At 57.3% G+C, this 27,405-nt stretch overlaps 2 protein-coding genes across 3 annotated transcripts; one reads left to right on the forward strand and one right to left on the reverse strand.

The window, feature by feature from the left end:
• The first annotated feature begins 213 nt into the window (after nt 1–213).
• On the forward strand, nt 214–11,752 carry ITPK1 (inositol-tetrakisphosphate 1-kinase). The gene is made up of 4 exons (XM_019632920.1): nt 214–616; nt 1,801–1,868; nt 6,319–6,481; nt 9,589–11,752. The coding sequence occupies exons 1-4, from the start codon at nt 274–276 to the stop codon at nt 9,945–9,947; spliced, it is 933 nt and encodes a 310-aa protein (XP_019488465.1). The 5' UTR covers nt 214–273; the 3' UTR covers nt 9,948–11,752.
• Nucleotides 11,753–15,406: 3,654 nt separating this feature from the next.
• On the reverse strand, nt 15,407–27,042 carry CHGA (chromogranin A). Of its 2 annotated transcripts, none has more exons than XM_019632917.1 (8): nt 26,766–27,042; nt 25,896–25,942; nt 23,125–23,218; nt 22,300–22,368; nt 21,199–21,297; nt 19,423–19,857; nt 18,311–18,702; nt 15,407–15,862 (listed from the first exon to the last, which is right to left on the reverse strand). In XM_019632917.1, exons 1-8 carry the CDS (start codon nt 26,809–26,811, stop codon nt 15,779–15,781), a joined length of 1,266 nt encoding a protein of 421 aa, XP_019488462.1. In that variant the 5' UTR covers nt 26,812–27,042; the 3' UTR covers nt 15,407–15,778. The 2 variants fall into 2 exon arrangements, with proteins under 2 accessions (XP_019488462.1, XP_019488461.1); XM_019632916.1 differs by having other exon boundaries at nt 18,251–18,702.
• Between the last annotated feature and the right edge of the window lie 363 nt (nt 27,043–27,405).

Here is a 27,405-nt window from a genome sequence, read left to right on the forward strand (position 1 = left end):
CTGTCCTGCCCTGCTCTGAACGTCCCTCTGGCCATAGCCCCAGGGCAGAGTTAGCCAAGAGGAGACGAGCTGCCTTTGAAATGAGCCGCACTGTGATTGAGCTTCTTGGCACCAGAAGCTGTTGGGTGACATGGTGTGACTAAGCACCCATGGTGCTCCCTTGTGGCTCCGGCACGCTTTCCAGTCTCCAACTCGTGTCCGCCTGCTCTGGGTGGCCTTTCTCCCCCCAGGCCTGCTCTGCCACTCTGGCCCCTGCCCTTGGCCACCCATGGTATGGGTGGGAGGTGCCCTGCGCTCAGTGGGGCTGGGTCAGGCTGGGGTTCAGGGTCAGAGGGGGCAGTACCTGCAGAAGGCCACAATGCCAATCCCAGCAGCTGGAGCCCTGCTGGGTCCGTGGGGCTTGCCACCCCCAAGGCTCACTCTGCCTGGCAGTCGGCTCCCAGAGTAGAGATCGGTGGCACAAGTCCTGCAGGGTGTTTATTTTCCCCAGGCTCCTCCCCAGGACCATCTCTCGCTCCCCCGGTCTGGACCGTCTCTGGTCGGAGCTGCGGGAGAACTGTCGGGCACACCAGGGCAGCAAGGGGCCCGCGTGCCCCACTAGCGGGAAGGACGCCAGGTACATCTCAGCGCCTGCCTGCGTGGCCTCCGCTCAGATCACTTCTTCGTGCATGATTGTTGTGTCACCATAGTCCTGGAGCTGGTGAGGGTCGTTGGCAACCAGAGCAGGTGCCCCCCTGGCACACAGTGGTGCTCAGCTAGGGCCCTCTCTGTCCTGCACTCAGGGACCTGAGTCCCAGGGGTGAGCAAAGTGCCCTGGGGCTCAGGGGCTACATGGGGGCTCGTGGCCCATGCTGTGCTTGGGGGCAGAGCCTGGGATGGTGATAGGCAGCCCTTTCCAGAAGCCGGCCGAGGCTCATGGGTTTGCAATTCTTGCATTCATGTGCCTACATTGCAAGTGCTCAAGAACACATTTCCTACTGGCTGGCGGCCTTCTGTTCCTCTCTAAAGGATGAATGAACAAACCGACTGCTCATGGCTCCCATTAGTCTTTGGTTCTGTCTGCTCTCCGGGTGCCCCCATGAGATTCGGGGACGCGGAGCACGGTAGATGCTGGCACAGATCAGGAGTATGTGATGGGAGGAGGTGAGGGGCTGTGCCAGCTTTCAAAGCCGAACACGTTATCCTGTGTGCCTTCTTGGATGTTTCCTACGGAAGCCCTATTTCCTATTTATTTCCTATTTTTTTCCTTAAATATTTGGGAAACAGCAGAACTCTTTGTATTTTAGATATTCGTGTGCCAAGTGGTAATCAGGCCATTTCTCAAGTGCTACCCCAAAAAGGAGTCCCTGGGCAGATAGTGGGAGGGGTTGGGTCAAATGGAATTACTGGGCCTTTGATATTTGGGTCCGCAGCGTTTCCTTCTCACTTAGGTACACCCCCCCGGCCCCCTTTCTGGTGCCATGCCCATAAAACACACTAGACACCCTTTGGTAATGGGGCCTTAGGTATTGCGGAAAACCAGACCTGATAAGGCTCATTAAGCCAGCCATCTTTATATGGGAAGAGGAATTGAGGCGGGAGCTCTGACTGGGCGTGGGTTCGACCACGGTATAGTGTCTCCTTGGCGTGGGGGTGCCCAGCTCACTGGGGCCCCAGGTGGCTGCTGCTGGATGCTGAGCCTGAAGGCTGCCCTGGCCACCATCGCCCGTGGCTGGGGCGTGCTGCCCCCTGGTGTCGGGCGGTGGAGTCGCCGTCGTTTCTTTGAGCTCCTAACTGGCTTCTCTCTGTTTGCGTTTTCAGACCGTGAGTCCATCTTCTTCAACAGCCACAACGTGTCCAAGCCGGAGTCATCATCGGTCCTGACCGAGGTATGTCTTTCCCGCCGCGGTGGCCTGGTGTGGGGGTGCTGTTGGCTGTGTGGCCGGGGCTGAGCTCTCCAATGGGACAGGGTGGGGGGGACCTTTGCCCCCATGCCAGGGGCCCCGGGAGGTTCCAGAGATGCCCTCCTCCATGCTTGCTTCGGGCCTCATGCTGAGAGCCGTCGTGGCCACGCCCGTGCACCACTAGGTTACTCCAGATGGGAGATTTTCTGACTTCTTTTTCCTTCTCCTTTCTTTGTCCACGTGAGTGCAGTAAGTGTTTGTTACGAGCCTGCTGTTGCTTCTGCAGTGCTGGGGTGGCTCACAGGGCGGGCTCGGGGCTGCTGCTCAGGGAATGTTGCTGTGTGAAGCTTCCTCCTGGATGCCTTGCGGCATCACACACAGGTCTCGCAGGGGCGGTGGGCACCTCCACTTTTCCGAGGGATGAGGCTATGCGCAGTGAGGCTGAGGAGCGTCAAGTTCAGGGGTTGTTGGCCCAGATCGGTCTGATTCCAAAGCCGGGCCTTCCAGAAATTTAGGATTTCTTATCTCTCTGTGGAGCAGACAGCTAGAAATTGCCATGAGGTCACCCTCTGCTGTTCCTCCAAGTCCAGAGAGCCAGTGGCCTCTGCTGCTACAACACTTCCCCAGAACGGAGCCCTCTGCTGGGTCTCCCGCTCCCCTGAGTCACGAATGTCCTAGCAGTTCTGGGGGGATTTGCCTGTGTCCCTCTCCCTGTCCTGCGCGGGTCTCTTCAGCAAGATGCAGAGCAGACCGCCTCCCCTGGGCCTCACTCCCTCTGTTATCTCAGGGGTTGCCTTATTATTACTTCCTGCCCCTGACCCAGGCCACCTCCCCATTTCCTATTTGTTTCTGGTTTTTTCGAGGAGCCAGCTGTGTGCTGAGGGTTTGACAGAGCACAGGCATGGGTGGGGACCTGGCGGGAACGCCAGTGCCCCTCAAGATGTTGATAGACATGTCCCAGGAACAAGTTTCACAGTCCAGGAAGCTTAGGGGACAACCAGGTTCTAAAGGGTAGTTCTCGGCGCCTGGCTGTGTTCATCATAAGATATAAGGAGGTGTTCTGTGCAAGAAAAGGTTTTCTGGTCTTCTAAGCTTGAGACACTTCAGGCGAGCCCCGTTCCACAGGGCCCTTCCATGCGAGGCTCTCAGACCTTGTTCAGCCAGTGACTCTCAGAGACAACAGGGAAGTCGGCATTCCACAGACTTCCTAAGGTGCTGTTTCTGCCAATCCCTTGCACAGCATGTAGGACTAGTGGCCCACCTGAAAGTGAACTTCTTAGATAATCATATGTCTGCCACTCAGCCTGTTGCTTTATCTGTGAAATGGGAGAGTCTGCCTAGAGATACTTCCGGGGTCTTCTCTCCACCTGTAGGGCGTGCCATCATTGCCTCCTCCCCCACCTCATGACTGCTGCTGTTCAGGAATCTCCCAGGACTGACAAGATGTAAAAATAGAAAAGAGAAGTGGCAGCCAGCTGTCCCCTTTCTATTTAGGACACGAGCCCTTCTGCACACCTACAGGCCAGCCTGGCACAGGCAGCTCCATTCCAGACACGCCCCTTATCTCCCTCCCACCCCTGAGGGTCCCTCAAGTCCCCATCTCAGTCTTCTGCAGGGAGCCCTGCCCCTGCCTCAAACCCGTCCCTCCCCGGCTGGATGCCCTGAGGGTGGACCCAGCTCTCACTCCCCTTTGCAGGCCCCAAACACCATAGTGTAGCGAATTAAGTGTGTGGGCACTGACAAGACTGACTGGGGTCAGACCCAAGCTCTGCAGCACCCCACATGTGTGCCTCTCTGAGCCTTGGTGTCTCCGTGCTGTCCCGTAGGGTGGTTATGGGATTCAGGGAACTGCTAGAACAGCGCCAGGTGTGCATTGTCAGCTGTGACAGCCGATCCACGTGAACACCACTCACCTCCTGCATGGCCTCCTTTCTGTTTACGCCCACGGGCAGGGTTTCCAGGCCTTTATCTTGTCCTGGGATGGCTATTTGGTTTCAGATAATCTAAGGGCTTTAGAAGGATTTCTGGAATTCCTTAGCTGAGCTGAGAAAGTGCTTTTGTAAACAGCATGTCACAAGACTTTGTATAAAGCTGCAGCTGGAGCTCCCCTCGCTGCTGGGCGTGTGCTGTGAGCTGTAAACCTTGGCTTCGTGGACCCTCCCCCACTGTCCCACGCTGTAGGTGTCTGTTACCCCATCCGCCAGGGTGAGAAAACGACCCGGAGGGGTGCCTTGCGGCTCAGAGCACGCGGTGGACAGTGCCGAGGCGCCCATCCCGGTCTCTGAGTTGGGGAGGGACCAGTGGCCAAGCTGTCATTTTGGGCCAAGCCTCTGACGCCTCGCTGGTGACAGTGAACAGAGAGGTGGGCAGGTGCTAAGTGATGAGTGCCTGTCACAACCAGGCTGGCACTGCCCCTTAGAAAGGATTTCTCCCATAAGGTGCCAAGGCAGCAGAGTCTTAAGTATGAGGGGCCCTGCCTGGCGGGGGTGGGGGTCACAGTGGCGCACGGAAGCTGCCCCTGTGGGAGGTCCCTGCTCTGCATGTGTCTGGAAGTTCTCCATTGGCCCTTGCAGCTTCCTGTGCTGGGATAAGGGCCATTTGTCCTTGATGCCCATGGCTTTGTCCCCAGCCTTCCTGACCCAGCCTCACTTTAAAAAATAAAATTGAGGTGAAATTCACATAACATACTATTAGCCATTTTAAAGGGAGCACCTCATGGTGTTAAGTACATTCACCATGTTGCACAATCACCACCTCTGTCTAGTTCCAAAACATTTTCATCACCCTGGAAGGAGACCCCGTCCGCATTCAGCAGTCACTCCCTCTCCCCACTTCCTCCCAGCACCAGGCAGCCACTAGTCTGTGTTTTGTCTCTGGCTTACCTCTTCTAGACCTTTCGTGTGTGTGACCTGTTGTGTCTGGGGTTTTCACTCGGCCTAATGTCTCCAGGGTTCACCCACGTTGCAGCATTGTATGGCTGAACAATACTGTTTATCTGTTCATCTGTTGATGGACGTTGGGGTTTTTTCTACCTGTTGGCTCTTGTGAATAATGCTGCTATCAACACCAGTGTACAAGTACTTATTTTCAGTTCTTCTTGGTACGTACCCAGGAGTGAAATTCCTGGCTCATATGATAATTCTGTACTTGACTTTTTGACCTGGCTTCGCTTTTATTTCTGATAGATCAGCCATACTTCTTCCCCTTTGGTTCCTGAGCCCATTACCTCCGGGACTCTAGCGTTTATTGAGCACCGACTGTGAGCCCTGTGCTGACTGACAGCAGTGATATGGTACCATCTTTGTCCTAGAATGCAGGTGGAGCCCCTCTTCCCAGCCAGGCACATGCTGTCCCCACCACACCGATGACCTTCCACCCAGCAGTCTGGGATGGAAGCCTCACTGGTCCGATTTTGCAGATGAGCAAACTGCAGCTCAGAGTGGCCAAGTTCTTTTCCCTAAGACCACAGAGCTAGGAAGCCACTGTCAGGATTCTAATCCAGGTGCCTCTGACCCTGAATCTTGCCCAGTACAACCTTCCACTTCCTTGGAGGTTGTGGCCAGGGACCAGGCTTGGGCCCATGAGGACTTGTGTGCCTGTGTCAGGCCAGCTGTGACTGGAGCAGAAAATGAGCAGTGTGCGGGGTGAGTTCAGGAACAGCCCACTGGCCCCATGAAAGCTGAGTTCAGACCCTGGAGTCTGGTGAGAGCAGAGTAGCCTCTTTGGGGAAGCCCATTTGCATGGATGAGTTCGTATGGAAATACCATGTTAGCTACTTGTTGGGACGGGGAGCCCCATGACCCCCAGTACTGGGTAATTACATGGTGGCTGGTCCATGAACCCTTCCACTTCACGGCCATGAGGCTCTGGCAGTGGTGGGCCCGCGCCTGACAAAGCTTCCCACTCTGCCCCTGCTGTCCCAGCTCACAGCTGTCCCTCCGCCATGCCCTCGCCTGGCGCCTTTCTCCTCCCACCCATGCCCAGATCCGCCCTGCCTTCAAGGTTGACCTCATGCTCCCTGCCCCATAAAGTTTTCCTGGGTTCACTGCAGATTGCATCTTTCCTCCTGCTAAGACGGTTGGGTTTTAGAGGCTAACGAACCTCGGCACAAATCCAGCCCGGAACTTTTGTGCTGTGTAGCCCTGGGCCAGCCCCTGACCCAATCTGAGGTTCAGCTGCCCTGTGTAAAATGCTGATAATGACACACCTCCCCGGTTGTTACGAGGACTGGAGAGGTAATGGGCGCTGTCCACCTGGGACCTGCCCAGTCAGCAGGACTTGAGACATGGCCGTTCCAGTGCTGACCGTGTGAGTCGTTTCTGCCTCCTGGCCTGAGGCGAGGCCCGGCTTGGGGCGCCGCACTGGCAGTCTCTGTGTGGTGTGGCGTGGCGCCTCCCTGCCTTGACTGACGCCCGTGTATGTGTCGTGTCGGCAGCTGGACAAGATCGAGGGCGTGTTTGAGCGGCCGAGTGACGAGGTCATCCGGGAGCTCTCCCGGGCACTGCGGCAGGCGCTTGGCGTGTCACTTTTTGGGATTGATATCATCATCAACAACCAGACGGGACAGCACGCCGTCATCGACATCAATGCCTTCCCAGGTGAGCGAGCGGTGGGCACCGTGTCCCTGGGCAGGCAATGGGGCAGGCGTTACCTCTCTCTGTCTGCGAGGCCTGGGGTAAATGCAGCCCCCACGAAGCCTGCTAATGGGGTTACAGGGTTTGGGGAGGAGCGAAGGAGGTCTGTACTTCCAGTCAGGGGGCGCGCATAGTGGGCCTGCACTAAACATGTGTCCTCTCACCTTCCCCTCCTGACCCTGCACCATCTGCATTAGCCTTTATTGGTCTGATCTCAGCTGACCCTTGGACCTTTGTAGATTAAAAGAGCTGAAAGGATGCTGGAGGGAATTCACCCCCCCACACAGGTTTATGTGTAGGGAACTGAGACCCTCAGAGAGGGAGGAATTGTCCCAGGCCACAGTACAGGCTGGTGGCAGGGCCATGCCCGAGCCATAGGGCGCCTGGGCGCTGCTCTCTGCTGTCTGCTGGAGCCCTGAAGTGGGGTAAGCACATGCTAGGCCCCTGTGACCGGCTGGCACGACCTGGCTCTGCTGAGTACCCCTCAGATATCACCTCATCAAGGGGCTCCGCGGAACACACCAGCACATGGGACTGCTCATGCTCAGGGGGTGTTTGCAGGGCGCAAGGAAGCCCTCAGACACTGGGAGCACTCGTGGGGCATCAGGCCCTGGGCTGGGTGCTCGATGCATGTGTCGTGTGCCCAGTCCCATCCCCCACCCCCTCCTCCGAGAGCACGTAAGTCAGGCCCAACCAGCATCACAGTTCACAGCCCAGGAAGCTGAGCGCAGCGGGTGCTGAGGGGAGGCCCCAGAGGAGGCAGTGTCCAGGAGACAGCTGCCAGGGCAGGGCAGCTCCTGCTCCCTGGTCTCGCCCGGCTTGGCTTGTGAGCCTGGGTCTAGAGCACTCATGGGGCCCCGCCTGAGGAATGGACCCTGGGCCCCCTGCACCTGTGGGTTCAAATCCTGGCTCTGCCTTCATGGTCTGTGTTGGGACAAGCCACCTAATGGGGCAGTCGCAGTATTCACTTCTGCACAATGGGAATGGCGTCCCCTCCCTCACAGAGACAGGAGATGGTGTTTTCACAGCCTAGCCCTGAGCTGGTGCCCCACAGTGCCGGTTCACCTCTCAGACACCCTCTTCAGACCAACGTAGAGCTGTGGGCGCCGAGTGGCCTGAGGGGCCTTCCCCGGCCTCCTGTCCACCCTCAGACCTACGTACCTCATGAGGAAGTACACACACCCACCCCCAGGCCCTTGTCTAGGGACGTCAGAGTGGTTGCTGAGGGAACGGCTTAGGTTCCCTGGTGTTGGCCTGACGCAGATTCCAGCGCCCCTTTCCTGCTCATGTCTCTGCCCTGGAAACCCAGTGACATGCCTGCTTGTGGCCCCCAAGGGGCCCAGGTCCTTCCTGCCCCCCACAACCTCAGGACTGAGAGAAGCCCAAGTCCTAGGGTGGGGTGTCCAGCACCATGTGGGTATTGAAGGCACAGGCTGGACCAGAGGGCCTGGTTAAAACCAGGTTCTGCCACTTAGGAACTCTGTGTCCCCGTCTGTAAAATGGGGGAATCCTGGGGCACCTTCCGCGGGGACTGCAAGGATGCCCTGAGTGGCACGGGAGGCCCGGGGCCAGGGCTTTGAGAGCCCGGGCGAACACCAGCCGCGGACGTCTTGCGGTGGATAGTCACACGTCCACCTGTTGACCGTTCTTTTTGTCTTTGGTGCCAGTTACTTAACTCTCTGGGTCTTGTTCCTTCGTCTGTGAAACGGGGACAGAGCGTTGGGAAGAGGAAGTGAGGGATGTTGCACACAGAAGCCCTGTGTGTGCCAGCTCCTTGACCCAGTTTTATCTTTTCTGCGGGGACCTCTGCTTCCCCCTCTCAGCCTCGGGCTTCCTCAAAACCGGAGCAGTTGTTTGCTGAACAAATAAGAGTCTAAACAAATGAGGCAGCACCACCCGCCCGCGGGCGTTTCTGTAAAAGGTAGCACCTCCTGCCCATTCCTGAACCTTCGCTCTCACCTGGCGTGTGCCGACCGCTGCGAAGACCATCCTGAGGACATAGGAGGGTTTTAGAAACCTCAGCACCAGGCCAGTGGTGGTGGCGGCATCACAGCGCCCCGAGCCCATCCCAAGGGGGGCACACCCGTCCTTTGCAGGGACACATTTTCTGTCCCTGCTCTTACAGCTGTATGCCTGGCTCTCATCCTTCCAAATTGGTTCAGGCACGTGGGGGCACCCACCCGCTGTCGCATTTCTTTTCAAGCAATTTTTGGGAGTCAGCAAAACCCTCGCCCTAGATGCTTGCCCAGCTCGGTGGGCGGCTCCCAAGGACTCATTTGCTGACCGTTGCTTTCACATCTACACCGGAAAATGCAGGCCCTGGGCAGGCACCAGCAGTTTCTGTTCAGGAGAGCGAGCCCCCACTTTGTTAGGGGGAGCGGGTGTCTGTGTGGTGGCCTTGTTGGGGTGCCCAGTCTCTGCCCCTTGACTCTGGTGCTCAGAGCATGTGGCATAAGCAATACCCTGCAGATATCTTGGGGGAGGTGACAAGGGTTCCCGTCCTGGGAGCAGCTGCTGTTGCTCAGGCGTCACCCACGTTCCAGCCCCCCTCGATCGTGCCTACAGGAGCAACCCTGGGAGTTCTCAGCTGACACATGAGGAAACTGAGGCTGGGCCCCACGGCAGCGAGGGGTGTTTGTGATTGAGAACGTGCAGAGTGGGCCTTTGGTACTGCCACCTCCAGCCGTGGCTCGTCACCCGCTCAATGGTATCATACCACACTGGGCAGGTGATTAAATGAGTCCCCAAGTTGTGCCCAAGAGGGACAGGGTTGCAGGGTGTTTCTCATTAGCTCAAGCTCGACAGTTTCTCATACTCCGGAGGCAGTGAATTCAAGGGCCATCCTTGTGGGACCATGTGCACCCCGCTTTGAGTCCAGGCTGTGTGACTTCAATCAGCCCTCATTATCTACTGAGCCTTGATTGTCCCTGTAAATGGCATCATGAAAACATCCACCTTGCGTCCCGTGGGCCCCGTAGCGCCCCTGTCCCCTTGTCGTCCCCCGTGCCCATGGCCTGTCTCCACTTCCACCTGGCTAAGTGCCCTGCACTGTCTGTCCGTCCCACCCCCAGGCTACGAGGGCGTGAGCGAGTTCTTCACAGACCTCCTGAACCATATCGCCACCGTCCTGCAGGGCCAGAGCGCAGCCACAGCAGCCGTGGGGGACGTGGCCCCACTGAGGCGCAGCAGGCTCCTGACGGAGCAGGCGGGCGGCCTGGCGGGTGAGCGGACGTGCAGCGCCAGCCCTGGCTGCAGCAGCAGCGTGATGGGCCAAGACCCACCTTGGATGGCGGAGGCCGACGCGGCTGGTGTGGGTGCAAGCAGCACCACCAAGCTGCCCCACCAGAGACTCGGCTGCACCACCGCCGTGTCACCCAGCTTCCAGCAGCACTGTGTGGCCTCGCTGGCCACCAAGGCCTCCTCCCAGTAGCCATGGAGCCCAGGACCCAGAGGGCGGCGTGGGCCACGGAGCACACCCACTGGGCAAGCAGCACCCAATGGTGACATCCTACTAAGAATTCCCAACAGTCTGGTCTTTTTTTTTTTTTTTTTAATTTTTAACCTGATTTTCTGATGTCATGATCTAAATGAGGGATGGGGGGGAAGATGGAAAAGAACCCCAGTGGTCCAGCCTCACGGCAAAGGGACATCCTGCCTAATTCCTGCTGTGCAGATCTCTTCACTGAGTTTACACACGCTGTGTTTTCAACACTAGGTCTGAATGTGAGGAGGGATGTACGTGTGCGTGTGTGTGGTTGCTGTGTGTGTGTGTGTGTGTGTGTGTGTGTGTGTGTGTGCAAGTGTGTGTGCACATCCATGTCTGTTGGTCTTGATGGCTGCTGTGGACCAGGCCTGGGGGACCCTGGAGGGGGCCACCCCTGGTTAGGCTGTTGACGCTGAACAGAGCAAGTGGACGGTTCCCCTTCTCTCTCTTCTCCCTAAACTCCTCCCCAGGCTGGCCAGTAGCTGGTTGCCCTCCTGCTGGCCGCCTCCGTAGCTTTGTGAGGAGTGGAGCCAGAAACCCCACCAGCTGTGCAGCTGCCCATCCGGAAAGCATGAGCCAAGGAGGCGAAGGCCGCAGCTCCCGTTTTCTTGGGTTCTGTGCCGGGGATCTGGGCTGCGGACCTCTTGCTGCCCGCTCCCAGAGGGAAGAAGAAAGAAGCTTCCCAGGGGAGGCTAAGGCCCTGGGTTGGCCGCCTCTCTCCACGTCCACCCAGCCCCTCACGACGTGCCCCATGCAGCCCCGCAAGGGGGCCTCCTTCCCTGACCAAACGCTGCTGCTCCCCGGGACTCGGGAGGAGGCTGCCTGGTGGTGGGTCCCCGGGCTGATCCCGCCTGTGCCAAGGATTTGTGCCGTGACTTTGGGCAAATCATTCCGAGAGTCACCGGACCTCCGTGTCCTCGTCTGTGATGGGCAGATGAGACCAGAGAACTCCGAAGGGCGGGCTTGACACTCCAGCACCTGCCATGAAGCCTGCTTCTCCGCGAGGTCACCCGGATGAGCCGCCCCTTGGCATCGAGGACATTTGGGGCCCTCTTCCCAGGCAGAAGGAGGCTGCCCAGACGCCTCACTCATGTTTGCACCTGCCTGGCCCACCCTCACCCAGTAGGTCGATCCACATTCACTGCAAGAGCCAGCCGGAGGCGAAGGAGGAACAGCCCCCTGGAGGAGAGAGAACATGCTACCCTCTTCCCAGTTAGAGTCACTCCAGCCCCTAGTGGCAGCAGACAGACCACCAGCTGATTGTCACATCCCGAAGTCCAGGCAGGCTGGCGGCCCCTCCTCAGAGAAGGACCAGTGAGGGGCTTTGTGTGCCCTGGGACAATGTGAACACTGGCTGAGATGCATAGGACCCCTTGCGTATGACCTTGTGTCTTAAGATTCCATTTCACTTTGAGAAAGAAAAAGGGCTCTGGGCTGAGCGGAGTGTCCAGCGAGGATGGCTGCTGAGCGGGGCACTTGGAGGGACCTTCAGGCCTGGCCCAGCAGGGCCGGGAGGCTGTCTGCCTTTGGGCCTGGGGCGAGGGGTGGATGCCATCAGAACTGCCCGGCTGTCCTAGATACTGAAGGCCCGCCGACTAACCGCGTTTACACGACTTGAGTGTTGAATCCCGATTATAATGTCTGTACCGTCACCTTTCCTTGTCTAACCCTGAGCCCCGGGGAAGTGGGAAAGTGTGGCCGGCCTCTTGCACTGCTTTGTCTCCAAAATAAACTACTGAAATCAAACTGCATTTCACACGTGTTTACACAGCATTGCTAAAAGTTTGTCATTTCTCCCAGACTTTTAATAAAATGGCTTTACCGTTTTGAATAAAATTCCAATCCCGATTCGCCTCAAGAACAGGTAGGGAGTGTGGTGTGACCCCTGATGCCTTGCTTGCTGGGGCCCCTGGCTGTATCGTGTTCCTGTATAATTTATGTTACCCCCCAGGGTTGCACATGGTAGCACCCAGGCCCCCAGATATCTAGTAACTATTTTCCGGTGACGTGGTATTTTCCACTGGCCTCGATGCGGGTGGCGATCACAATAATTGCTTTTTCCGGGAGTGGAAACTGAGGGGGTAGCTGAGCTTCACAAAGGACGGGGAGCTGTCGGGTGGTGGGAAGGGGACCAGCCCACACCCCAGGGTGTGAGCAGGCTCCTCCTCCTCCCTGGGACTGGTGATCACTGTGCAGCGGACAACGGCCATCTCTTGAAGGGGTTTAGGGAGCTGTGTCAGGGAGCATAGCTGAGGAGAGGGGCTGAGCAGTGGTGAGACCCGGTGAGCACTGCCCGCCCCCCCCCGTGTCACCTGGGGGCACTGACCTGTTTAGGTCCATAGGGTTGGTTTCCCCGTAGGCCTCACGGTCGCTGGCCTTAGGGAAAGACCCATTAAAACACACTTAGCCTTTGAAGCCTTCTCTTCCCTGGGGCATGTGGTGCTGCCTCTGGGAAGCTTCGTGGGCCGGTGGGAAGGGTCTGCTTCCATGGGAAATGGTGTGCAGGTGTGGGCCCGGAGCCAGCCCTGCTGGCATTCTGCGGGGAGTTGGGAATCCTGTTCCCAAGCCCCCCTTTACCAGCTGGTGGGCATGTTGGGGTCAGTGGCCCTGCAGCATCTGTCTTGCTGGTGGCAAGTAGCAGGGCCACATTTTGGCTGAGGCCTTGTGTAGGCTCAGAGAGTCATGTGTGAGGTCTGTGCCCGGGGCAGCCGGGAGCAGAGGCTCTGGGCCCAGTTCTGCATGCAGATGCTTTGGTCATGTAATGATGTGGCTCCACAAACACTGAGCCCCAACTGAGTGCAGGCTGGACGTCCTCACCAGGCAATCCCAGGGCAGTCTCCTGGAGGTGGGCCCTTGCTGGTGGCATCGTGGAGGTGTCTGGGTGCAGGACATGGTGGTGGGCCTGAAGCCACCCAGTATCGCCTGCAGAAGGCAGACCCCACTGACTTCCCGAGGAATCGGCCAGGCATCCTTTAAGTGGGCCTACCTGTATCTTTAATCTTATCAATGGAGAACACCTTGGAAAAAGATTACCTCTCTACCCAGAGGACTGCCAAGTGGGCTTTATGGAAGGTTACAGGACCCTGGCAAGAAGCTATAATTTTCAAGCCAACTGGAAAAAGTGGTTGTTGTCTGCCCTTGACCTTGACCTAGCCTGGAAGACTGGCCCTTGGCTCGGGCACTCACACTGGCCGCTGGCCACAGACAGGCAGCGACTGGCTTCACTCCTGTCCCTGGGGTTTGTCTGCTAGAAACTGAACCTTAACATGGCAAGATCCCCAACAGCCCCGCTCCTTTCTCGGGTCACGGCTCACGAGCCCCTGAGCTGCGGACGCCTTGAGCTGGGTGCTGGCCGTCTTGCAGGAGCATAGCCCCTGCACCATGGCTCACCAGCAGGCAAAGAAGTACACACCCTTGACAAAGGTTCTGGGCTTCTCCCTCCTTGGTCAGCCTGGCCATGCCCTGAAGCCGCACACATCCACCCAGATATGATATGACCTCCAGACACACGGTTCAGGAGCGAGCAGACTCTTCTCACAGACAGACCTGGGCCCTTATCCTTCTGTTCTGACCACTGGGCCCCACTCAGACCAGCAGGGGCCTTTTCCAAGAGTGGCTGCATTTTCCCCTTTACTTCCAGGTTTGGCCATGACCTGGCAGTTTGGAGGGACTGTCCCTTTGCCACAGCCTGACCTCCTCCAGGGCTGGGCAGGGGGGTCAGACCCTTCTGAAGCTTGCTGCCTCTTGAAAGGCTTCTTATATAGTGACTTCACCACCACGTTGGTGGTTCCAGTTTTAGCTCTGCCACCTGTGCTTTGTGACAGAACTATTTGCTTCAGTCCTGTTGATGAGCAGTGTTTACCAGAACCCCAAGCTGGCTTGTACTTAATCTGTGTACATACACATACATAATGTTTATATGAATACACACGCACGTGCGCACACACACAAGTGCGCGCAAATACACCATCTATAAAAGCATGGCTTCTGTAAAACTAAGAAGCTTTGTCCACGGGCCCTTGAATTGGTTGCGTATTTGCTCCATGGGGTTATGACAGCGCAGGTGGCCTGTGTTTGGGTTATTTCAGGGACAAGATGCCGCATGTTCTATTTGCTAACTAGTGTTGGTAGCGGATGTTTGATACCTCACCAACTGGTGGAACACAGCATTGTGTTTGTTTCTGTAACTGTTGGGGACGGAGGGCCAACCTGTCTCTGAAACGTGAGAAAATAAACACCTAATAGCAACAGCTCCCTGAAGGCTGTCCCTCTGCTTTGGGCGTTGGGCATCAGCAGCAGTGGGCGGTCCCCTCGCCCCTCACATGAGAGGCCCAGAGGTGCCAAGACTCCTCATGTCATCATAGTGGTTTTCTGATCCAGGCTGTCTGAGCCCCTCAAGTCCTCATCGTAATCTGGTGAGGAGATAGTATGATCCCCCATTGTACAGATGAGGAAACGGGCTCCAAGAGAGCCGGGGATTCCAACTCAAGTCTCACATCAAAACCCACATTTCTGATTTTTTTTTTTAAGCTGAGCCATCCTGCCACCTGTTGGCAGTTCAGCAGCAGCTCAGCTTGGGCCAGGAATCGAACCAGCAACCCTGTTGCTCAGAGCTTGCACTCTTGAGCGAGCTCTTAACCAACTGAGCCACTCGGCCAGCCCAGTAAAACCCACATTTCTGGACAGTGGGCTTCTTGAAGTCAGGGTTTGTCCCGGCCATCTCTGCATGCCCAGGCCTACCAGGTCCAAAGTAGCCTGAGTGACTGGCCCTGACCTTCGGCTGGTCTGCACGGGTCCAGCACAGCAGCCCAGTCCATTCTGATTGTGTGATCCCACAGTCCCCATAGTTACATGTTTTGGATATCACCCCTACCTGTGAGTAATGAGTCATTTCACCTTGTGAGCCTCAGTTTCCTCAAAGCTGAGACTGAGACCTGCCGTGGTCTGGTGAACCGTGAAGTGAGCAAGAACTCTAGCTGCCCAAGTCCTGTGCACGTACCAGGTCAGAGGGGGTGGCAGATGTGAGCCAAGGGGCCCTGTGACCTTGGTGGTAGGCACCATCCCAGGGTTATTGGCCCTTACCCAGCACCACAGAGAGCAGAGGCTGTTTCCCAAACTGGCCCCGCCTTGCATGGCTCAGCTCAGGTGTAGCTGGGATCTGGGGAAGACAAAGGAACCTGGGAGCCCGTTTGCATGTTTAACTCCCACACACTGAGGCAGACATCACCCCATTTTACAGATGAGAAAATAGATGCTCAGAGATGCAAAGTCACTTGCCCAAGATCCCGTGGTTGGGGAGTGGCCCAGAAAGGAGTCGCCCCAGGGTGCCTGAGCCTCCCCTGGTCCCTTTGCCCGAATCCAGTCCATCCTACCCCACTCTGAGTCAAGAGGGGAGAAGTCCAACGAAACAGGAAAGAGCTCAGAGCAGGTTTATTTTTCCTTTGATAAATTTTGTACAGAATATATTACAGTCAGGAGTTCTCGGCTTTCACCAAAAGGCCAGAGCTTATTACAGTTGTGCCCAATGGTTCTGATGGTGGAAGGGAAGCTTTCTAGAAGCTTCCTGTGTTCAGTGAGAGGATAATTTAAAGTTGTGGGGGTCTGCCCTGCGCAGGGGCACACTGGGGTCAAGAGCAGGAGGAAAAGGAGCAGGAGGCAACGGGGTGGCCTGGGCTTGGGCGGGCTGGGGCAACCTCCCTACCGGAAGCAGCGCCCAGGCCGGCTGGCCAGGACCACAGGGTTCCTCGGGGTCCCGGCTGGCAGGGCCAGCTGGCGCCTCAGCCCCGCCGCAGGGCCTGCAGCTGGTGGGCTACCTTCTCCAGCTCTGCCTCTATGGCCGACAGGCTCTCCAGTTCCTGGTCCTAGAAGAGAGAACATCAAGGGTCACACAGGGACTGGCCCCGGGAGCCTGCGCCAGCATCGTGGACTGTGCAGCCAGACTAGCTGTGTGGCCTTGGACACGTAGCTTTGCCTCACTGAGCCTCAGGGGCCTCTACATGCCATGGGGACAGTGATACCACCGTGCTGGGCTGCTCTGAGGAGTATTGTGCACAAGAATGTGGGTGGGACTGAGGTCCTGACCCTTCGCTGCCCCTGGTGGCCTCTTATCCAGGCCCGCTGCCTCCCGAATGGCTCCAGGCAGGTATGTGGAAAACGAGGCCTCGGGTGCCCGTCAGCATTCCTCCAGCACCCCGCACCCCAGGCCTAGGCTGACGATGGCTCCCAGGGTGAGGCCAGGCCTGGGCTTCCTGTCTGAGCGGCTTGAGCCTGTATCGCAGGCTAGAGGCTGTGAGAGCTTCCCCTCATCTACGTGCCTATGGCTGGGCCTCAATCCTTGGTCCCATGGGATGGGGTGGGGGGTGGGGGGATGGGAGGGCGAGTTCTGGTTGATAGAGTGATTCGGGGGCATATTCTGTGAGCCCTGTTCTGGGCCCTAGCCTTGGGAAGCTTCCAGACCCCGGAGCTGGAACTCCCACCCACGAGAACATGCCCTTGGACTCAGAACAGGAGTTGGGGAAGGCCACTTCCTGGCCTTGACCTGGGAGAGGTGGTCTTCCTGGGGTCCCTGCCGGATGCCAGGTTGCGGAAGGCAGCCTCATCCCTAGGACAGCACTGAGCCGCACCTGGGGCCCAGTTTGAACAGATGGACAGTGGTTGCCATGGAAATAGGGACCCCAGAGCCTTCTGTGTGGGAGTAGCCCCTGGGGCATGCGTTCTGTGATGCTAGGGCGGTTTTCTAAGAAGACCCTTGGGCTGGGTGGAGGAGGCCCACACGACTCTGGGGTCCCCATTTCTCTGCCCTGAAGTCCAGGGCTCCCCCTGCTTGTAGAGAAGGGAAGCTGGCAGGCATCTCAGGGCACCTCACTCTACAGCCTCTGTGGGTGGGGAAGGGGGTGATCAAAAGTGCCCAGCCTTGTCCTGGGTCGGAAAGCTGGGGGTGGGGAACACGTTGCTGCTTCCTGTAGCCCCACACCCTCAGTCTCCTGAGGACGCTGACCTCTTCCAGCTCCAGCTGCCAAGAAAGAGCTGGCTTCCTCTCTAGCTGCCCAGACCCAGAGAGAGGGTTGGGGATCCCAGGAAGGGGCCACATTCTCTTCTGAGCGAGCAGAGAAGAGTACTGGGGCCAGGGCCTCGAACAGGTCCCGGCCCCCCATAGGGCCCCGATTCCCAGCTGGGCGCAGAGGCTTGAACCACAGACTCCTCAAGACCTCCTCAGTTGAGGCTTGATCCACAGACTCCTCAAGACCTCCTCAGCTGGTGTTGCCAGCCTGCCAGGGACCCCAGCTCCTATGCCAGCCCCTCCTATGGGGCTGCGTGTGCACCCCATTGAGCTTTCCAAATGGCCCTGGGCACGGCCAGGCTTTCAAACTTGCATGTGTTCCGATCACGGCAATGAGGTGAGCAGAAAGGATTCCTTACCCCCATTTCAGAAATGGGGAAGCGTTGAGGCTCAGAGAAGGCGAGTGACCTGCTTGAGGTCACACAGCTAGGAGGAGGCAGAATCCAGGTTTTCTGGCACCCACCTGCTTCCCCTGACCCATTCACGACCACGCCCATAGGTCCAGCTGGCGCGCCCCCACCCCCTCTGCCACTGGAGGTGGGAGGCAGGGCCTGAACCTGGAGAGGAGGGTGTGCCGGGGCTGCCTGGGGTCCAGGCTAGGACCCGGCTACGCCAAACGCAGGGTCTTCCCAGGATGCCAGCTCTCCCTTAATGTCCCCTCCGCTCATGCCCTCCCAGCTCTTGGGGCCAATGGTGCCCTGGGCTTGGGTCCCCCAGGCAGCAAACGGTCCTCCTAGGCCAGTCCCCACCAGGTCCTGTAGTTTCCAAGCTCTCCATCCAACGCGGCAGGCTGCACCCATCACTCCCTTGTCCTGCCCCTAAACCCGCAGAGGCTCCCTGTTGCCTTCAGGACCAAGTCCTCGCCCAGCGCCTCCGGGGACTGGCTCAACTTATCACTTCTCCAGCTTCCCTGCGCTGATCTGCACACTTCCTGTTTCCCGCCTCCCTGCTGGGTGCCCTCGGGGAGCCGGGGTCCCCTCCCCTCCCTGCCTTTTTCCTACCCCTTTCTAGCTCTGCCCCAAGCCCAGGCCTTTGGGGAGCATCCCAGAGCCCCCTGTCTGTCTCTCCAGTCCCAGACTCCAAGGGGACCGTGTCCGCCCAGTGGGGCAGGGGACACATCTGGGTGCAGCTGCCCCTCCTCCCCCGGCTGGGCCGGCACCCCTGGGGCTGGCTCCCACCCTGTACCAACCTCCGGCCTGCGGTTGGCGCTGCCTTCCTCCTCTTTCCTCTCCTCGGGGAAGCCACGCACCTGGAGGGGCAGGCCCGCCTCAACACTGTCCTCCCGGGAGGACGGCCGCCAGCCTCGCCGCAGCTGCATCCCGGGGCCCCGGAAGCCGTAGCCCTGGGCCCGGAAGGAGAGCTTCATGGAGCGGTCAGGGTCGTCGTCCTCGTCCTCCCGCTCCAGCCGCTTCTCGGCCGTCAGCTCCGTGGCCAGCTGGTCCATCTTGCTCCATCGCTTGGCGTGCTCCCACTCCTCGGAGAGCCGCTCCTCCTCCGCCTGCTCCAGCTGCCCGCTCTTCCCGCCCCGGAAGAGGCCTGGGGGGGCCCCTGCCGTCTCCTCCTCCTCCTGCCCCTTGGGGGGCTGAGCTTCCTCAGCCCCGGTCTTCCCGGCTCCATCTGCAGCCGTAGCCTCGGACCAACCTGGAGCAGGTGGTGGACAAGAGCAGATGAGGGAGGGACTGCACCCTCCCTGTCCCTGCCACTCCCCAGGGACCTCTCTGTGGCCACCGCTGGACCACAGACCCCGCACTCAAGGTCCAGCCCCGCCTTTCTACAATGGGTTCTACTTGGAGGGAAAAAGCCATATCGACACCATACTTTGCTAGACCCTCTCAAAGCTCAGAGGGATGGGTTGGCTGGAGCCTGCCTCTTCCTTTATCTCTCTCACCCCAGAACCCCCTGATTCAGGGGTCACCTAGCTAGGCTGGGAGGAAAGACCCTGACAAGGCCCTCAGGGAGCCAGCGCCCCTTCTAAACCCTGGTTGAAGCTGACAGTTGTCCCCAGACAAGCCTGCTCCCACCTGTCATGCTGTCCCTCAATTCCCAAAGCCTACCCACCTACCCTACTAAGCCCCTCTAGCTTCCCGGGTTGGGGGGGTAGAGGGTCTGTGTGGAATAGTGGAGATGCATGGTTCTGGAGTCAGACAAACCTGGGCTGGGATCTCAGCTTTTACTACAATTTAGCTGTGTGACCTTGGGCAAATTACTTAACCTCTCCAAGCCTTTGTTGCCCATCTGAAAATGGAGGTAATGTCTACTTTCAGGGTGGTTGTGACGGTGGAATGAGATCATGGATGAGGTCCACCTCCCATCCGTCCCGCTCTCCTACACACTTGTTGAGGTCTCAGACGTCATACGTACTCTCACTGCTCTGGGCCTCCTTGTAGCCGAGGCTCGGGTGGGGGTTAAGGACTGCGGTGGGGCCTTCTTCCTCGGGGGCAGCCTTCTCTCCAGCCTCTGTGTCCTCCTCCTCCTCCTCCTCTCTCTCTGCCTGCTGTCGTTGCTCTGCACCCAGGCTCTTCTCTTTGTCCCCCAGACCCTGGGAGGGGCCCTCGCTGTCCCCCTCGGCCTGTGGGCCTGGGTGTTTCTGGCTGGGGAGGCTGGCTGGAGGGTGGGTGTTGGCAGCCTCCTCCTCTTCCCCTGGGGCCGGGTTGTCCTCCTCCACCTCGGACCCCTGCCCGGGCTCTGCGGAGGCCTGGGGCCTGGCTCCATCCGTATCTTCGCCATTGTCCTCCGCCTCGTTAGAGTCCCCTCTTTTCTCTGCAGTGTCCTTGGAGGGCACCTCTCCTGTCCCCTCTACAGAAACAACAGAACAGAGTCAAGCCCTGAGGACCAGGCTGCATGCAGAGACTCCCCAGAGCCCAATTTCAGATCTTAGTCATTGTATCTCTTCGCTTCCCACAAGCCCCGCCTAAGACACCCGTGGCAGAATTAGGGGTTCCCTGTCCATGTCTGGGTTTGACCTGAGCACATCTGATGGAAATTTTTTTTTTTTTTTTTTAGCTGAGCCATCCTGCTACCTGTTGGCAGCTCAGCGGCTGCTCAGCTCGGGCTGGACTCGAACCGCTGTTGCTCAGAGCTCAAACTCTTGAGCGAGCTCTTAACCAACTGAGCCACTCGGCCGGCCCGACCTGAGCACATCTGGATTGTGTTTCTTTCTTTGTAATTCTACCTCTTAAAGAAGGATGTGATTTAAAAAAAAAAAAAAAAAGCTTGAAAATGACCCTAGAAGATTGAGCTCTGAATTGAAAATTAGGACATCAGCTGAATGGCTGTGTGATCTTGGGCAAGTCCCTTAACCTCTCTGTGTAAGAGGCACCATTACTGTGACTTCATTCTCCCTTCCACATGGGGCTTCTCTGTCTTGAGTGTCCTGGGAAGGTGCTCAATTCCTCAGTATTTGTAGAGTTTCATTGAAAGGTATTTTCTTGCGCCTGTAAAAGACCCTTCCATCCCTAGCATGGCTGCTGTAGAACAAAGCACTACCTAGAACACCCCACCATTTCACTCCAGGACTCTAAGTGAAAGTGCTCCCATCCCAGTTACAGAAACTCAAACTGATTCTCACAAAGGTAAGGAGGCCCATCATGCTCACGCAGTCTGTAGGGCTGAGCCTTGAACCCAAGCTTCCAAAGGCCAAGTGCGGGGTGCTCTTTGTACACACACACACACACACACACACACACACACACACACACACACACACACACGATTCCCCCTTCCGCAGCCCATGGCAGACATCCATAGTCATCCAGACACTTTCCCATGGAGCCAGATGTGGGAGTCCATGCCATGCCCCAAGCAGCCACTGGGGTGACAGCCCAGGCCAGTATGAGGGTACCTGGGCAGGCTTCCCTCTCAGCCCCACATGGAAGACCATTGAGGTCCCAGCCCCTGGAGTGTTGGCCCCTGTGGGGGGCAGATGGGACAGACCCAGCTTCACATCTCCTGTTATGCCTTAGACAAGGTACTTCTCTGAGACTCCGTTTCCCCCATTTGTAAATGGCAGGAAATAATGGCTACCTTATAGGGCGTGCAGGTGGGGGGCGCCTGCCTCCTAGGACCCCTCAGTCTGTCATAAGCACTGTCATTACATCCTCCCTCCCCTGGTCTCTGGCCAGACTGGCCGGCACTGACCCTTTAGCTCGGCCTGGCTGTTGTGCTTCTCGAGAACCTCCGAGAGTTCATCTTCAAAGCTGCTGTGTTTCTTTTGCTCATGGGCCCTCTCCTTGGCACCTGGTGTGAGAAAAGGAGAGAAAAGCGCCATTTGGTCTGAGCCGGCCTCTGTGCCTACCAGTGAAGGCCTGCATTTCCTCATCTCCGCACTGGGCATGTCATGTTCCCGCCCTGCCCGATGAGAGACTGAGGGAGTGAGAGCTTGGGGATGGGGGAAGGGTGGTTTGCCCCGCCCCCTTCCAGCTGGGGTCTATCAGGTGGCCATACCACCCCTCCAGACTGTTTCTCACCTAGGAAATGAGAATGAGCCTTGTGTGCTGCCTCACAGAGCAACAAAGGCTCAGAGGAGCAGAGGGTCCCAGAGGCAGGGGCCCCTCAGGACCTGGCTGGTAGGTAACCGTGACTGCTTGTCCTCTCATGGGGGTTCTTGATTCAGGCAACCCCTGCTCCCCTGGAGCCCATAAATCCAGGCCCTTGGGAGAAAGCCAAGCATGTGCCTGAATCCAAGCCCAGGGTGGGCACCTGCTGCCCCGATGCAGAGGCCTCTCTCCCCGCATCAGCCTCAGGCTGCCTCCTCTGACTGTCCCCACCTGTGCCTGGTTCCTGAAGACGGCCCCTTGCCCAGGCCAACCTTGTCGCTGGTGATGATGTTTTTCCCTCATAATGAGAGTCTGTGGAACGGCCAGAGGAGCCTGACACAGTGCTTGTGGGCAAGGGAGTATGCCCAGAGGAAAAATATCCTCTCTGCCATCTAGTCTTGAAAGTGCCCCCTTGGCAGTGTCTGAACCCCTGAGACCATGGGGGTGTTAGGAGAGATGCATCTCATCTTGGTATGTCCCTAACTCACTGTGTGACCTTGGGCAAGACACTTAACCTCTCTGGGCCTTGATCTCTAACAATATCAATGGCACATGGGACCAGGTGGTGTGGAGGACCCCACCTTCCCACTCTGTAGCTGGAAGGCACTCAGAGACAAACAGGACCTGCTCGACCTTCCACCCTGATTTCCTGACTCTCAGTCCCTGGAATTGATCCAGATTCACGTGCAGTGGCTGGAAATACCTTGGAGAGCAAGGTCTTGGAGCTCTTTCAGCAAATTCTGATGTCGCAGGATTGAGAGGATCCGTTCATCTGCGGTGAAGGAGAGTCATTATGGTTCATTTCCAGAGAAAGATTGCCATCAATATTTTCAGCTGAGCACAGGACTTTGTGCTGGAAACTCAAAACCTGGGTGGCAGCGGCAAGATTGGGTCTTGAGATAACACTTTTGAAATGACCTCCTTTCCAAGGCGTCAATCAGTTTTCTGCTACATCAGAAAGGTCAGCCACTGTCCCAGTGCCCAGACCTTGGCGGCTATGGCAGCCCTGCGGGGAGGTAGGACTGTCTCCAGACACAACGCGGCTCCCCAGCTCCATGCCTTTGCTTGTGCTGTCAGCTCCACCTGGGACCCCTTTCATCATTTTTCTTCCTATTGGTTTCCAACTTTTCTCTTAACGTCCAACCCCAATGCTCCTGCATTCACCACATATCTATAGGGTATCTACCAGGTGCCAGCAGCTGTTCCTGGCATGGGGACATAGCACACAAAATCCTTGTCCACAGGGAGCTCACATTCTGGTGGCTTACTGTTCAAGCCCTGGGTTCATTCTGCCCAGAATCATAGCCAACTGTGTTCATATCAGTCCCCTCTGCTAGTCGGTAAGCTCCAAGTGCATAGGGCCTGTGACCCCTTCATCTTCCTATGCCACTCAGACTGAGGCAGAGGCATGGACAAGGCAGGCACTTGGTCAGTGGCTATTGAATTAAATTGTTCCATTCCATCAAACCCATGCCCTAACCTCTCGGCCCAGCAGACAGCAGCCCCTCACCCCCAGCCGGGCCCATACCTCCTCGGAGTGTCTCGAAACACTCCTGGCTCACAGGCATGGAACTGGGCTTGGAGAGCGTGTCGGAGATGACCTCAACGATGCACTTCATCACCTGGGAAGAGAGGAGGGCAGGTTGGGGCGGGTTTGGGCACGGGACTCAGGCCCTGAAGGCTCCAGCACAAATTTCTAATGAGGACAAAGGGCATTTGCTTTTGTCTTCGGGAGTCCATGGATGCCTGGCTCAGGGGCACGGCTCTGCTTTCTCAGCCAGACAATAATAGCAATGATAAAAGCCTTATATGGTGCTTCTCGTGTGCCAGGTACTCCAATCACCTGCCCAGCAGGTGCCCCTCTAAGGTGGGGATGGGTACCACGGGGTATTAGGAGAGCTGCATCTGGTCTTGGCATGTCCCTAGCTCACTGTGTGACCTTTGGCAAGACATTCAACCTCTCTGGATCTTGATCTCTTTAACAATATCAATGGCAGACTGGACCAGGTGACGTGGAGGACCCCACCTTTTCATGCTCTGATTGAAAGGAAGCAACTGAGCATCAGAGAGAATTAGGACCTTCTCATCCCCCAAGTGATTCTCTATAGATGCGGAAGCTGCTCCCGGGCATCAGACGTATGTCTTGCCAAAGTATAGTAAAACCTTGGTTTGCGAGTAACTTGGTTTGCGAGTGCTCCGCAAGACGAGCAAACGTTTCTAATACGTTTTAACTTGGTAAACGAGCGATGTCTTGCAATATGAGTAGTTTGTTTCCAGAACGAATTATGCTCGCAAACCAAGGTATTACTGTACTTGAGTCTTGCAGATGCCTCAAAGGTGAGCTGTCTCCAGGAAGCCTTTCTGGACTGCCCAGAGGAGAACAAAGACCTCCCCTGGCTCTACCCTGTCTGGAAACAGGACTTGGATCACTGTCTCCTAACATCCACGGTGTTGTCACAAGTAGGAAGTGACGGCCTCATGGTCTGGCTCCATATTCACTCAGGGGAGAAATCCCCTGGCTGGATATGGGGACACATAGGCCACCTCTGGGTGTCCGTTCCAGGCCAACAGCAGCCATATCCTGAAAGTCTTGTCCACTGCCCAGCGAGGGACTGTGGATAATCAGGCACCTGATCAGTGGGTATTTGAAGATGGCGCCAACTGTAATGAGGTGTCCTAGTTGTGTTGTCTCAGAGAGGCGACTTGACCTCTCTGAGCCTCTCAGTTTCCTTATTTGTAAAATGGAAGTGAGAAGAACGTCCCAACTCCCCTCCCGGGATGAAAAGGCATAGATGGGAAAACACTCTATAAAGCATGAAGTGCCACACACACCCAGGGAGGGATACACAACTCCCAGCCTGCTTCAGCTGTCTAGAGCCAGGCAGAAGAGCAGGAGGTGTCAGACGTGCATCAGGCAATACTGGTACGGGGAGAGGGGGTGGAAGGCTGTGTCTATGGGCTGCCAAGGCAACCCGTCCAAGAATCCAGAACAGCAAACTGGCAAATAAGCTCTACAGTTGTCACTGCACCCTACGATGGAACAGTCAGGTCTTACCAGCCGTTCTGGTGCCCTGACCCCAGGCTCCTGAGTACAGCATGGTAACCAAAGTGTCTCTCCTAAGGGGCCTGGCAAGGAGGGCCCTGCAGCCTGACCTCTGTCTCCCTGCAACCCCAGACCTTGCCTGGGAATATCAGAATAACCACCAGTCCATGAGGATGCATTCTGGGAGACAGGAATGGAATATGGGTCCCAAGAACAATGGGGAGACCAAGAAGGGAAGCTCTAGAAATAACAGTGCCTGTTTATTGAGGACTGTGTGCCAGGCACCTGACATCTATGATTCCTACTCCTCACAACTCCCCTCAAGGGAAATATTATTAGAGATTGGAAAAGAAGAAGCTCAGAGAAGTCAGGCAATTTCTCCAAGACCACACAGCTACAATGAATGGTAGAGGTTTAAATACAGGCCTGTCTGCAACTAACGAATAGGAAATATAATTGAGCAAATTGAGGTTGAAATTGCTTTGATGCTTTGGTTTTTCACCATAGCCTCCCTGGAATGGAAGAAAACAGCTCCTGGAAAGGTGGGGAGTAGAAATTTCTCTGACTCTCAAGTGGGGTTATCTGTGAGCACCAGAGACTAGAAAAACAGCCTCACCTCAGACACGAACAAATTTCAAGTGTACACCCAACATGGAGTGTCTCTTGCTGGCTACAGAACCCTCCACTAGTGTCTCCTAAGTCCCTTTCCTGGGTGACATCCACCATCAGTGCTAACTGGCCAGGACCCTGGGTGCAGCAGCCATGACCAAGAGTGTTTTCATTGTGGCCCGTTGGGAGAGCTAGGGCTTGAGTGCCTGTGGGGTGGGGGTGGAGTATTGTTGACAGATACTCAGGGGGAGGGGAATAGTAGCAAAGGGAGAGGCCAGAGCTAGGCAGGTGAAGACCATTCTCAAAGGTCTGTGGACAACTACAACCAGAGCAGCCCCCCAGCAGCCCTCGGTGGGCATGCCAGATTTGGAATATTTAAGGCAGTGGGCTCAGGAAGCAAGACATAGGCCCCACCGGGCTGCAGACTCAGCTCAGAGGAAGCTGGGGAAGTGCCCCCAGCAGGACGGCAGGACAATCAAGCAATCTTTGATATCTTCTTTTGCAAGCCATCCCCAGGCTCAGCAGCCGCAGTGCTGACTCTTGGCTTTATGCCAAACTCATTCCTGCAGCTGCCCAAGAACTGGATGTGAGCCATCCACTGGGGCCTCTTACCCCCCATCCTGGGGCATCCCCGTACCCCTCCTTACCTCTGTGTCCCCTTTATTCATAGGGCTATTCACAGGGAGGGCAATGACTGGAAAGAAAAAGAGAGACCTGGGGTCACTTCTCTGCTCTCAGGGGAGAGCCCATCCCTTCCTGACCAGGCTCATCGGGGGCCCATTCACCCCTGTGCTCCCCCTCAAAACTGCCCCCACCCAAATTAGATGCCGGGGCTGGTTTTGTTTCTATTCCCTGGCTGCTGCTTCAAGGGGGTGTCTCCCAGAGGCTGCACTGAAAGCCTTAACCCTCCCCTTTGGGAAAGCGCCTGCTCTGGGGGTGGCCGTGGGAGCTGAAAGCAAGTGTTGTGAAAACAAGGCCAAGGGCTGAACAGGATTGGGGTTGGGGAAGAATGCAGGGAGAGTTCCCAGAGGTGAGGAAAAAGAGATGGAGGAGGAGGACTGCGAAAGGGATACTGAGAGGTAGAAGTCAAGAGCAGACAGACAGGGAGAGCGGGAGGATGGAAAAGGGATAGAGGCGAGAAGGGGAGCTAGCAGCAGCCCTCCCATCTCCCCTGATGACCTTGGCCAGCCAGGGCACGGAGCCGGCGCTGGCCCTGATACAGCCCAGACGCCGAGCCCAGACATGAGGTGCAGGCACCAGGGGGCCCTGCCTCGCGGGGTTGGGAGTCGTCCCCAAAGAGTCCTGTCTGCCGGTTCTGAGCTGAGGACGCTTTGCGGGGTCAGGAGGGAGGCGGAGGCGCTGTCCGCGGTGCTGAAAACTCGCCGTGCCGGAGGAGAGGTCTGGAGGGGCGCGCAGCGCTGCGTGGTGCCTGGACCTCAGGGCAGGCGGGACAAGAGCAGGCAGGGATGGGCAGTGGGACCCAGGGCCCTCTCCCCCGAGACTCCGCGCTCGCTCACCTTGCTCGGCGCAGAGTAGAAGCGCCAGGACAGCGGCGGAGCGCATGGCGAGCCCGGGGCGCCGAGCAGCTGGAGGTCTGGGGCTGGACACCGCGGGCACCCGAGCGAGGGGTGGCTGGACCGGCGGGGCAAGGCGGGTTACCGCGGCGTTGGTGCAGGGATGGGGGTCGCAGCGTCTCAGTGTACTTCCGTCTGTCGGTCCGCCCACCAGCCTCGCTGCACTGAGTTCGGACACTTCAGCAGCAGCAGCAGCAGCAGCAGCGCTCGCGCGCGCCCTGCTTATATACCCCCGACCCCGGAAATGACGTCATCGGGCCGCCCCTGCCCCTTTCCCCACCCCTCCGGGGGTCCCGCTGCAGTTCGCTCCACCGGCAGCCACACTACTCTTGCTTCTGGCTCACAGCTAGTGGTCAGGTTATGAAGCGGGTGTTTGGCTTCCAGGAGATGGCACGGGAGACTCGGCTGCTCCTCCACCCCTCGACGGCTCCACCGACTTGCTGTGTGTCCGTGGGCAAGTCACTCCCCGTCTCTGGGCCTTGTGTTCCTCCAATGTACACTGAGGCCCCTGCCAATCCTAGCGCACCACTCCATGCTCCCTCTGCCCTGGGCGCTTCCCCTGATCTCACAGGCTGGAGGCGTG

The sequence above is a fragment of the Hipposideros armiger genome, unplaced genomic scaffold (assembly GCF_001890085.2).
Source record: "Hipposideros armiger isolate ML-2016 unplaced genomic scaffold, ASM189008v1 scaffold_1195, whole genome shotgun sequence".
Lineage (NCBI taxonomy): Eukaryota > Metazoa > Chordata > Mammalia > Chiroptera > Hipposideridae > Hipposideros > Hipposideros armiger.